At 37.7% G+C, this 12146-nt stretch overlaps 1 protein-coding gene across 5 annotated transcripts in view; it reads right to left on the reverse strand.

The window, feature by feature from the left end:
• Positions 1-562: 562 nt before the first annotated feature.
• ARID4B (AT-rich interaction domain 4B) overlaps positions 563-12146 on the reverse strand; it is an 88912-nt gene continuing 77328 nt past the window's right edge. For 2 of the 5 annotated variants that reach the window (XM_057368460.1, XM_057368455.1), the window contains 5 exons: positions 10192-11400; positions 8210-8320; positions 5281-5496; positions 3428-3574; positions 565-2467 (listed from right to left, as the gene is read on the reverse strand). In XM_057368460.1, coding sequence (XP_057224443.1) covers positions 2337-2467; positions 3428-3574; positions 5281-5496; positions 8210-8320; positions 10192-11400 — 1814 coding nt within the window. In that variant the 3' untranslated portion in view covers positions 565-2336. Of the gene's footprint in view, positions 2468-3427; positions 3575-5280; positions 5497-8209; positions 8321-10191; positions 11401-12146 lie in introns of all 5 variants that reach the window. The other 3 variants (XM_057368458.1, XM_057368459.1, XM_057368456.1) reach the window with 3 other exon arrangements.

Raw genomic sequence — 12146 nt, forward strand, 5'->3', positions numbered from 1 at the left:
GCAAAAACTCAACTTGGGAGCAGGGAGATGACTAATGATCCCTGCTTTAATCAGGTAAACAAACCCCCTCCCAGATCACAYAGTCACATCAAAGCAAATATGCTGGCACTAAAACAAAGAGCTGATCAAGAACTAATTGTGAATGAAGAGCTGCATTTGAATTTGGCTCACCCAGATATAGTTCCCAGTCATATCCATACACTTTATACCCACTGAGACTGAAATGTAGAACCAAACTACTATGACACTGATTCCACTAAACTGAAATAGATGAAAATACCCTCTGAGTAGCTTCACTGAAAATATTAAAATCACCAATCAGACTCAGATCACCATAATTCTTAACACAGTCAATGTCTCCAAAGCTTATTCATCATGGTTTGTTACTGTCAGTCTCATCAGAAATGTGTCACTTTGCAGGTGTAACAGTATTTTGGTCACCTGAACCATAGCCAGTAGTTTGTTTCAACTGACACTGCCTTAATGATGGGCCACACTTTCACTTCCTGTGAAAAAGATAATGGATTTGAATTAATCACTAACAGGAAATTAGGCACATGCACCTGCTCTAGCTTATCTTTATATGCCCATTACATCACATCAAAGATCATCTGCTAAATTGATTCTGCAGCTTGAAGTAGTTTTCATGAACATACTACAGTTGCTTAATTAAACCGTTAGAAACAAAAATCAGGGATTCACAAACTATGGCATTTTATTTCAGAGGCCTTTGCTTACATTTATACAATATATTACATAACTCTCCATTTTCTGCAGAACCTAATATATATTTTATAGCTTTTTTCTATAAGCTTTTCCTTCAATGTCTGTCAACAAATTTTTACAGTCCTGTACAATTCTGAATACTTTGAAACCATTTTCAATAAAATCAGTTATAACCTTAAGCACACACTACGAAGACTGAAAATGCTTTTCTTAGAAAAGTCAAATGAAAAGGATTCTGACACTCTAGCATCTACAAACAAAATGCTTCGAATTCTTACATGTTGTATTGCCAGAAAACAAAGAAAAACATGCCAGCCCCTATTTCCCCAGGCAAAAGAAGTACACAGAACTACAATTAAAACAGTAAAACAATCTGTACAATAAAGTACTGTGTATTAACAGTGCCAGGTATTAAATAGCTTGAATGAACACTTCCGCAATATACAAATGTCTTACAAAGGTATAGAATTAACAGGAGAGAGCTTGGGATCCATTAAACATAAAATCAATACAAGTGAAAACATTTTTAAGTTGATTTTGGAATTTGTACAAGGCATTTAAAAAATTAAACATCTACCACTCGGCTAGCTAGTTATTTTTAAAACAACTATCCTTTTGTGGCAGTGTTGGTATCAGCAACCACAAATTATAACTCACACCTTACTCCCTCTTGAAGTCCTCTCCTTGCAGCTCGTAATAAAATAAGCATTACAAATGAAATATTTGTTGCTTTAAGGGGAAAAGAAACATTTACAAGAAAACACAAAAATATACCTGTTATAATCCATTATGAATAAATATACACTTTAAACTGGCTGAATACAATCTTTATACATTAAGTTTTAATACAGTTTGTTAGCCATTTTCTTTCTTTTTCATAATGTATTTTATCAAAATTAAAAAAAAATACTGTTTTATAGAAAAATGGCAAAGTACAGTAGTTTCATTCCAATTAACGGGTTCTTAAAACCCAGAGTAACCTATTTAAGCCTAATTCAAACCTGTAAACATTAGTCAGTCTTTTTTTTTTTTTTTTTTTTTAAGGAATCCTCATATTTGGTTATCAGGACCGATGTCAGACATCCTACTAACTGCAGGTTTTGAATAGATGTGCTTGACGTATACAATTAAAGCCACTATAAGGTGACTTTGCAGTTAAAAAACAATTAGCTCGTACAAATGAAAATATTTTCAATATTTGTCATAAATAAATGGAAAAATATCAAATGTTCCAGCTTTAACAAAATACTAGGGAATACAGTAAGCCTTACCACATTGATTTAGATCACCCCAACAACTATATACTTATTGTCCTGTCTCTACAGGCAGTGAACAGCCTCCATTTGCCACAGTGGAAGGCCTTCGAGTCACTAGACTTACAATTCCCAGACAAGTTGGAAACAATTATTGCTTGAGGAAAAGCAGTTTGTTGTACTTTTTCTTCATAAAAGTGCACTTAAGTGCAAAGTTAGCTTGTCAAGAAACAACTTTAAATACAAAATAGTGCTTGTCTGAATTTTGTGCCACTGTGCAGTATAAAAAAAAAAAAGAAAAAAAAAAAGTGGCCCTCAGCAGCCATTAAGTGCAAAGTGCTTTGGCAAGTCCTGCTGTCACCTGCACTCAACTGACATTCCGTTCTGTGATGAACTTGACATAGATGGTTCTGCTAAGGTTAACATAACTGCAGCTGTAATGGAACTAGAGGAAGGTGATGAGGAGGATGATGATGTAGTAGCAGCACCTGCACAGGAAAAGGAAAACACAGGTTACAGAGATTCATAGATMAAGCAATAAAGATGTTTTCCCATGCAGCAGCAAGCACTGGTACATACTGACTTCAGCAACCAATGCCTAGCAATTTAAAAGAAAGAAGCCTCCATTTCCTAGTTTGTGTAGGAAATACTCTGACAAGAATACTCAGCTGTGTGCAAGGCAGTGCAGCACTGTTACCCCTTGCAGCCTTCAGTCATCAACCACCCAGATCAAGGGCCCAGCCAAAGGGTGCCAGAGCTCATTCCTGACCCACCAGCCCAGTCAGCAGTTCCCTTTCTTTCCCATGGGAATCAGCACAGGCCCTTGTCCTGGCGCTGAATCTGCACATTCACCCTGCTCTGGCAACCAAGCAGCAATTGCCACTCCCATGTCATGGCTGCAGCCATGACAGACATCCTGCTGTACATGGCATATCTCACACAGAAAATGACCCTTTTAGCACTCCTAGAAGCAGGCATACTAGAACATTCCTTACAGCAATAGGAGCTTCTGAAATATGAGAAATTTAACTGGTCTTCCTTAAAGTAATGGAATAAATTCCTTATCCTGAGGGAAAAGCTGGGTCCACAATAAACATTATAGTAAATTTATCTGTAACTTGAAGGAAAGTTAAAACTTATTTATTCCCTTAGATACTTTGTTCACTGCTTAGAAAAGTTTATTTGCTGCATATTTTTTCCTGTRTGAAGTAGTTCTGCCTCAACAGCATTAAACACATTCACATTCTGTTAATGCTCTTTCCCTGGGTCACTGGGCACCCAATCCCCACCTTCTAATGGTCATAAYTGCACACAGCATTTCCCAAACCCAAGCAAAGTCATGCTCCTCATGACACATATCCCCTTATAAATTATCCAGTTCTTATCAGGACCTTAAGAGAGCATGCAATTAAGCCCTCTAAAAGTAGAATTTCGTTTCCAGCACTTACTTTCCCGCTCTTTTTTCTTTAAGCGCTTTCTTCTTCGGTCAATGGAAGCCACCTCAGATTTCAAGGACAGGTAATGTTTCCTGATTTCTTGCAATTTTTCTTGGAGAACTGTTATGCGCTCAGCACTAGTCAAATTTTCCAAGTCAGCTGCAAGTTAAACGATCTGTTAATTATTGTACTGAAGCATTTTCAAACACTTCTGAATGTCAGTGAAGTGGGAAATACTCAAATCTTAGTGATGTGCTTTGAGGGCAGCAGACAGCAAAGCTAAGAAACACAGCAACAACAGCAGCAGCTGCTGTTAATCACCACAAATTCGTTCATTTTTTTATAATTCTTTACAAAGTATYATCATACACTCTTTGGGAACTTTTTAAGGAACTGGAAGAGGAAAAAAAATGCACTCCCTTTCTCATAGGGAGGAAAATGAAAAATTTGGACAACTAGCTTTGAGCCTGTTGCTTTTAGTCCTTGTTAGAGCTCAGTTTGACCCTAGACACCAGGCAGGTCAGCCTTGTCTGACTTGTCTTGGTTGCTCAAAACAAACAGGTTGTAACAGGAATCTTCACAGCTGTGGGGTGGTTCTACTGGAGTCCCGGGCATATGTGCTATAAGGAACCACCASACAGGACCTCCGTGCTGGATATGGCTATCCCAGGAGCTGCTCCTCTGGCTGTTTCCAGCTGGGAGCTCTCCACAGCATGGTACACAGCAGTGGGTGGCACAGGCAGGGGAAACTCTCAGTTCAGTCCAGCAAAGCCACAAGGAAGCACAYTGGAGACAGTTTATTTAAAAGCATTTAAGAATCATTTAAACTGCTGTGGGGTGCAAAATGCACTACATCAACCTGTAATGAAGGCAGCACCAAAGGACCAAAAGCCACAAGTATATTAGGCTGTGGGAAAATGAGGAAAGCTCAAAGACACTGCAAGTGTCTGACTGCAACAGCAGGAAATGTGTCAGGCAGCACTCCATAGACCAACTTCTGCCAAGCAACTTTAGCAYGTGGAATGTAGCCAAGGCAGAAAGAAAGGAAGGAGCAAAAGTTCTTTAAATGTGTTGCACCAGGAAAGTGTTCAATGAATCTCAAAGGGGCAGTAAGTGACAATGAAGACCTTTTACATTAGATACTCCTGAAGAGAGTAACCAGAGTAAGCAGAATGTAACTCAATTGTGAAGAAGTAATAGGAAAAAAAAACTTTTAAAAGTACACTAATGCTGAGATTCAAGGTTGGAGAAGAAATTTAAAAAAACAACCCAGCAGATTCAGATTCAATTTCTAAGTTGCATTAATACAAGGGAATTAATAAGCTACTGATCTGTTTTCAGATAGGCAAATACATGATCCTTCCCACACTGCTCATTCCTATCTGGTCCAGTAGCTTGACTGAAACACAGTGTAAGTTCTTAATACTAGAAATAGTAAACATGACCTGTAGTAAAACATTCACTAATGCAAAAAGAGAAGGGGAAGAAGTTACAAATCAATCACCTAGTGTCTGAACAAGGACTAGAGAATGAGGAGTAAAACAGCAAGGAAATACCAACAGAAGAATCACACAGAGCAGATAATGTTCATGCCAGAATTACAGGTGTGCACAGGACAAAAAGAATAGAGGTCGGCTCAGGAGCCATATCTAAAAACAGTGCTGGAAAAGTGTGACATCAACAGTTCTCTGTGCTGCAATTGCAGAAAAGAAAACCAAAACAACCCTTTTTTTAAAAAGAGGATTTATCACAAACTTAAGCAAATTCAGGATGGACACAAGAAAGCCAGAATACACACCATTCAAAAACCCTTTTTGCGCTATGCTACAAGATGACACTGAGTGTGTTTTCAAGAAAATACTTACACATTTGAAAACTCCACTTGTAAACTTTGGGCAAACGATTATTCTGTTCTTTGAGATCAGATTCCTTCTCTCCATTTTTACCACATTTTCCTGGAGATTGTGTTCTTGTGAGTGATTTGGTTTGGTGGGATTTCATGCCAGTAGAAACTGATTTTGCTGACTGAGACTTGGACACACTTTCACCAGCAGATAGTTCATCACTGTCACTGCTGTTTGCTGAAGAAACAAGAAGACATTGTTACAAAACAAAGCCCAAACTGAAGCTTATCAGAAGCAACCTCTGTACTGATTTTTATATGATGGGAATTTACTTGACCCAAATCCTTTTACTCTAAAAYAAGATAATCCATGCTGGTGTAGCAGCTTGGCTTGATGCTCTCCACATCACTAAAGCACAAACCAGGTATAAAATGGGGCCTCTCTGATTCTGGCATGCTGTGAAACGGAAGCCTTACACTAGAAACATTGTACAGTCGTGCAGGTAAGTCAGAGCTGTTCTGTGGACCTACGGGAACCAAAATCCTACAGAGACAGAGGGTGGATAAAAGTACCAGACTGTGGCACCACAATCCATCCTGATGACTGGCAAGGATATTGCTGGAAGGGTCTGTGCAAAAACATAAGGGGCTGGATTCAGGACAAGCTTCCTGTAAGGAGATTTGAATGCAATCCAAGTGCTTAAGGTCCCTAAGGGCCTCTACTCTCCAAATGGTTCATGACAGCATTACACTCGGTGCTTCAGAACCACAGCCATAAATAAACTGCCTACATTTGAAAATAAGGTAAAGAGGCCGTCCAGTGTGTCAGCATAGGTGCCAAAATGAACCACATCTGCCTGCTCATGGGGCCGTATTTTCCTAAGAGTTCACAAGATTGATTGTTATGTTACATTCCATCTTCTGCTTACCTTTTTTTCCTATCAATTTCTAATGCAGTATTCAGTATATATAAACATCTATCCCATTTTAGAGCTAACAGTTACAGACAAATTTTGACTGTATTTTTTTAACACATGTATAGCAGACCAGAGTAAACAATCAGCCTTTTCTTAGCCTTTTGTCACTGTTATTTTAATTTTCCTCTAAAATGATTATCAGTAATCTGAATATGAGTGACATACTCTACAAATTCCTCAGACATGATGATAACATTTTTTAATTTTGGAAAAAGATCTTTAGTTGACTCAAAAGAGAAGAACTTGACTTYATCCTGAAAAAAACTTTAACTATAAAGCAACAGACTGAACACASGTTTTTAATCAAACCGCTCAAAGGATAGTAATAAAATAATCTGTCTGAAAGACATGAATTATGAGTAATGATTGAAAGGATGAAGTTTTTTTAGCATTACTAGAATAAAACTGGAGTGAGAGCAGATGCAAGAGACTGTAATTCGACACAAGTCTAGCAAAGCAGTGGAATAAAATGTCTAGGAAATCTGCAGAAACTCCATCATTAGAATTGTTTTTAAAAACACGTTGAATTCGTATCTATCAAGAAAAATGTATACAACTGCTTCAGTTTTACTTGCCCTGGGTGTTGACAAAATGAGCCCTGAACCTTTTGGTTCTGGCCTTTATAATCTGGTGATCTAAACAGGAGAAGCTGAATACCAAGACACGTGGTATGAAAGAGCTAGGCCAGCTGCTTGTTGGTGTTGGCCTAATGTTTAATGCAAAAGCAAGAGCAGTTGCCACAAAAAAAGCTTTTTTTGTTGTGGTTTTTTTTTTTGGTTTTTTTTTTTGTTTTTTTTGTTTACAGCTGGCTCACATTTTATCTATTTATTTTTCTTATTACATGCAGTAGCACCTGAATTCTAACAAAAAGGGCACATACACACCAAGGACTACGTGGTAGTAGGCTTGAAGTTTTGCATCCTTATGAAGACATATGTTGAAGAAAAGGGGTAAATTYACCAAATCCAAGGGAGTAATGGCAAGGCTAAAAATGGTGTATTAGTTCTGCAAATTCAGTTTGTTTTATTACTTTAATTCCTGGGGCAAGGGAAGGAATAAGGGTTATGGAAGGAGGGGTCCCGTGAAATGAAATTTACAGGATGAGAAAATATAAAGAGSAGATCAATGAACATGAAAGGCAGGGTGAAAGCAAATACCAGACTAGAAAGTACAGACTTTTAGTAAAAGYTGTTAATAGAAAGCAGGGAGGGAAGGTGAGGGAGAGAAAGGAAAAAAGATACGGCATATGTCTTTTATCCGTACTTTAACTCCATTTTTTACAGTTATCCTCCAGGCTTCAGTCTCTAGCTGTTTCCTGATATTTTTTTAGTGACAGTGAAATGAGGCAATAATTGATCTTCTTGTCTACCAAACACATAAGCATATGACCCCTAATACACCACTGCTTTTATTAAGCTTCCATTACCCAGTATTTTGGTATCTATTCCAATTATCTCCTGCAACTATAAAAACTGCACAAGGTGCTTTATTTACTGCAGATGTAACAGACAGCATAGGAAGAAAACAGGAGTCTAAATTCTTCTGCAATTATTCCCGTATTTGCTACAGGGTACAGATATTAACCTCTAAAAACTCATCTGGCAGAAAATACAAAGTATCATTTCCTTCAGGTCCCAGTCCCCCTCAAACAGGCAGCTATCATGATACAGAGATACCTGTCCCAATTCTGCCAAGTGTGAAATACTCACTCTTCTTGGCTTTCCTGAATTATACAGTATTAAGGACCTCTTAGAAATAGGCCCAGAAGTAATACTAGATATTTAAAAACACTTTTGCAGTTAGGTAGGTAGCTTAGGTAAAGCAGTATCTTCATTAGAACATTCTTAAGAATTCCCTGATGAGAACATTTTGTCCTAATACATTTTTTATTAACAGACTTCATCTTCTCGATCAGTTGAACAAATGACAAGGTACTTCCATACACTTTATTTCACACTAAGGTGTTGTACTTACTGGTTTTACTCTTCTTTTTGCTGTTCACAGATGTTTTGTGGCTTCTTTTCTGCTTTTTTGAGGAACTGCCTCCTCCCTGAGCATCTTTAAGTCTTTTTTGGCCTGTACAGACTATAATTGGAAAAAAAAAAAGGAACTGAAATCAAATAAATGTTTGTATTTATGTGTTTTTCTCAGTCTCAAAAAAACCCACAAAACACTTCAAAGCTTAAGTTTGTAGAAAACAATGCAACTGTTCCTGCCTATACTTAATACAGCTCAGTTTTCTATTTATATTGATGAGAGGAGGTGAAAGACAATGAAAGGCAAAGTTTCTTTGCACAGAGTGCACATGTTCAGTGATTACAAATTATAATTTCCCATTTTCCCATATGCATCACCAGAATTTCTCTTGAAACACAGATTTATTATTTTTTGAAYACTGTAAATTAAAGAATATTTAAGAATACATTTATTAAAAAAGTTATCAAGACCCACTGGGACTGAAAACTATTTTTAAAAGTTTGCTGTACTTGGAAGCTGTGAGAAAAAAAACAAAGCCATAACCTGTGACTGGTAATTACATTAACTGAAGGTATTAAAAAAATCTTAGATAATGTTTAAAAAAAGCAGTAAGAAAAGAAAGGCAAAGAAAAAACAAGAGAAAAAGTCTACTGATATTTGGGACTACAAAGGGAAAAAGGGGAAAAGGAAGGTGGAAGAATTCTAGTACACCTGCTAAAAGAGAGTGTTTTAGAAGTTCTTCAAACGTTGTTTCACAACCACATGACTTACAGATTAAAAATGACCCCTGGAATAAAACAATTTAAATTAAGAAACCCAGTTTTCTGAAACAGGCAACAGGCTGACAAAATCAGAGAGAAAGGTAAAGTCTAATGCACGTAAAAATACTCTCACAATAGTGTAAAACTTCTTTAAAGTGGCAATAAACTATTTTCATATTAAAAAACCCACATAAACTTAGTTCTAAACTTACACAGCTAAAATTAACATGTGTACAGGTGTATTCATTGTGGGGTACACATTCACCTCTTCCAAACTCTCTCTCTTTAAGGAAACGCATTTTGTTGCATACTTTCAGAAGAACGTTTCCAACAGGACACTGAAGGTAACACACCTTCAGGGCATTTTGAAAAAAATTAAGCTAATTGTTAACTGAAATTTACTGAGATTCAAAATTCCCACTTCTGCCTCAGGATTACAGCCAAAATGTATTTTCCTCCCTTGCATTCCTAATTTTTAGATACTACAACACAATGGAAGTAGCTGTACTTTTGATGAACTGCAAAAGAACCAGTCATTTTCAGAAAAAAGTTTCTGGATCTAGCCTTGCCAGCAATTAAAAAGCAAGCAGCAGTACAGCGACATCATGTGCACAAGTATTTATTATCCCTTGCTCTCTAGTGATTTCAGGAAAGGAACCTTCAGTCTGCACATCTGAAAGTGGAACATAGCTAAAAAGGTCAATGCTTTTATCAGCTTGACTTGAATCTTACAAAGTTCATGTTCTAAAAAAATACAAATTCAAAATGACTGCCTAAGCACCCTAGCAGCAGGAGGGCTTTGTTCCTCCACACAAACAAGTTATGGAGAATCAAATTTTATGCACAAAAAGCATCTTCTACYTCTAAGGAGTATATTTAAAATGCTTTCATCCTTCTACAAAAAATATTTTTTACACAWGCTATTACAGTTTTCTTTGGGCTTTTTTTTTTGCCACAAAAACTCGATTCTTTTATTCTTTATCCCTCATTGAAAACATCACAATTTCTAATGAAAGGCCAATAAACTTGCTGGCAGATCATATTTCGTTCAGTAGGTGACTATGCCATTTCCACACATTTGAAATGGACAGCGGGCTACTACTTCCTGCAACAACTGACTTGCCTGCAGCGTAACCATAACAGAATGAAAATACATCAGCAATGCTAAAAATGAGTGCTAGTTAGGTTGGAGACAGCCCTGTTTACCCTTTCCTTTACCTTTTTCAGCATGCTCTGTCTCTGGTTGATTACTACTACTGGAGCTGACGCTGGCATCAAAACCTGTTGGAGAAATATTTCCCTCAGACTGGAGATCTTGCAGCTCCCCTGCCACACTGTCCACCTCTATTGTGCTATCTGTTTCACTTTTGATGCTTCGTATCTCCTCTTGATTTGGTGGCAGCGTCTCAGAGACAGTGACACTGGATTGATGTCTACTGGACTCTGTAACAGTTACAGAGGAAGGTGACTCAGGAGTTGTAGGAGGAGTATTTAGCACTGAATTGCTGCCGCTGCTTGGAAATTCAACTTTCTTCTCACCCACTTCAGTTGGTTTCTCCTCAACAGGTTTAACATCCACACTTGCTGGCAAAGATTTTTCAAGTTCACAGTTAGGCAAAGAAATACCTTCTTCTGCAAGAGTCTGAAGCTGCTCYTCTGCTGCACCATCCTCAGGAGCAGCGTGTGGAGGAGAGGCAGCAGCCTCAGTATCAGAGTCTGAGAACAACTCCTTCAGCGTTTTCTTCGGCCACTGTCCTTGGATACTTGACCACACATCTTTTCGATCCTTYGCTCTGGTGTTCTGAAGTCTTTCATCAGAGTTATTTAGAAGCTTTATTCTTTTCTCTCCCACTTCAGAAAATCCCGAGTAGAAAGTACTTGTCCGTAAAGATTTCCTTTTCTCCTCTAGTCCATTGTACTTTTTTGTTGGAGTGATTTTCAGTTTAGATTTGTCTTCCTCATCTTCATCCGAGGAGCTGTTACTGCTGTTTTCTAAACTAAGGGAGTCTTTGTTTTTGGATCTCTCATCCTTTCTATTGGGTGACACGGTCTTTAAGGACTCCTCTGCAACACAGTGTCTTCTTTTACCACGTTTCACTTGTGGTTTTGCTGTTTTATCCACCATCTCCTTTTTTACATCCTTTCTCTTCTTTGTGGCTTCATCTTCTCCATCCGAGCCACTGTCTTCAGATAACTCTTCCATCTCTTTTCGCAATCTTTCAGGAGACTTGGATACTGACTTGGGCACTACTGCATCTGTAAGAGCTTTAGTTTCTTCTGGGAGGGATGAACCACTCTGTTCTTTTAGACAGAGGTCATTTTTATCTTGGCTTACGGCTTCAGGCTGACATTCCTCTTTGCCATCAGCATGTACATTCGGGGCACTTTGGTCATCTTCTTGCTCACTATCATCAGAACTTTCAGAAGCTAATTAAAAATAAATCCAAACAAAACAAAAACAAAACAAGAAAAGTTTGTCTTGATTCTGGTTATAAAGAATTATTTTTAAAAAAAAAACAAAAAACAAAAAAGCCCAACTAAAGAAAACTGCGCAGATACGAAGACATGCTACAGGGAGCTCTAGCAGTATCTCTCTTAAATGGTACCTCCTGAAGAGTTCAAAAACTTATGGTATAATGGCTAGAAACTGGGAAGACTCTCTGTTATACAGTACATCTCCAGCAATTTCTGAAGAGGTAGAGAAAGCACAGAGCGCATTAATCCATAAAATACAAACTTCTGCATAATTACCCAAACCAGAAACTGAAATATATGTATTTTTATGTATTTTTAATGGATTACAAGTACTATCGTTATCTGCCTTTTTTCCAAAGCCCATAACACAGACATCATTTTCCCTGGAAAATCCAGAGTCTGAAGGACAACAACACACACATTGCATACTCTCTAACAAACCAACCTGATGATCAGCCTGAAAAAAGGAAATGAGAGCAATAATGAAAGGCACTTAGGGAAACACATGGACAAGAACACTGGAGGACAACTGCAAGAAAATTCAGGGTCAGCAATAAAGAAACTGAGAAAAGAACAAAGATATATAATCCAGAAGGAATCAACACCAATTGCATTGAGTGGGGAAAGATATGGATTCAAGGAGAAACACAGTAACTGGCTCAAACATACATATATATATAAATAAAAGTATATATGTA

This window comes from Malurus melanocephalus, unplaced genomic scaffold (assembly GCF_030028575.1).
Source record: "Malurus melanocephalus ecotype Western Australia unplaced genomic scaffold, MMel_1.1 scaffold_92, whole genome shotgun sequence".
Lineage (NCBI taxonomy): Eukaryota > Metazoa > Chordata > Aves > Passeriformes > Maluridae > Malurus > Malurus melanocephalus.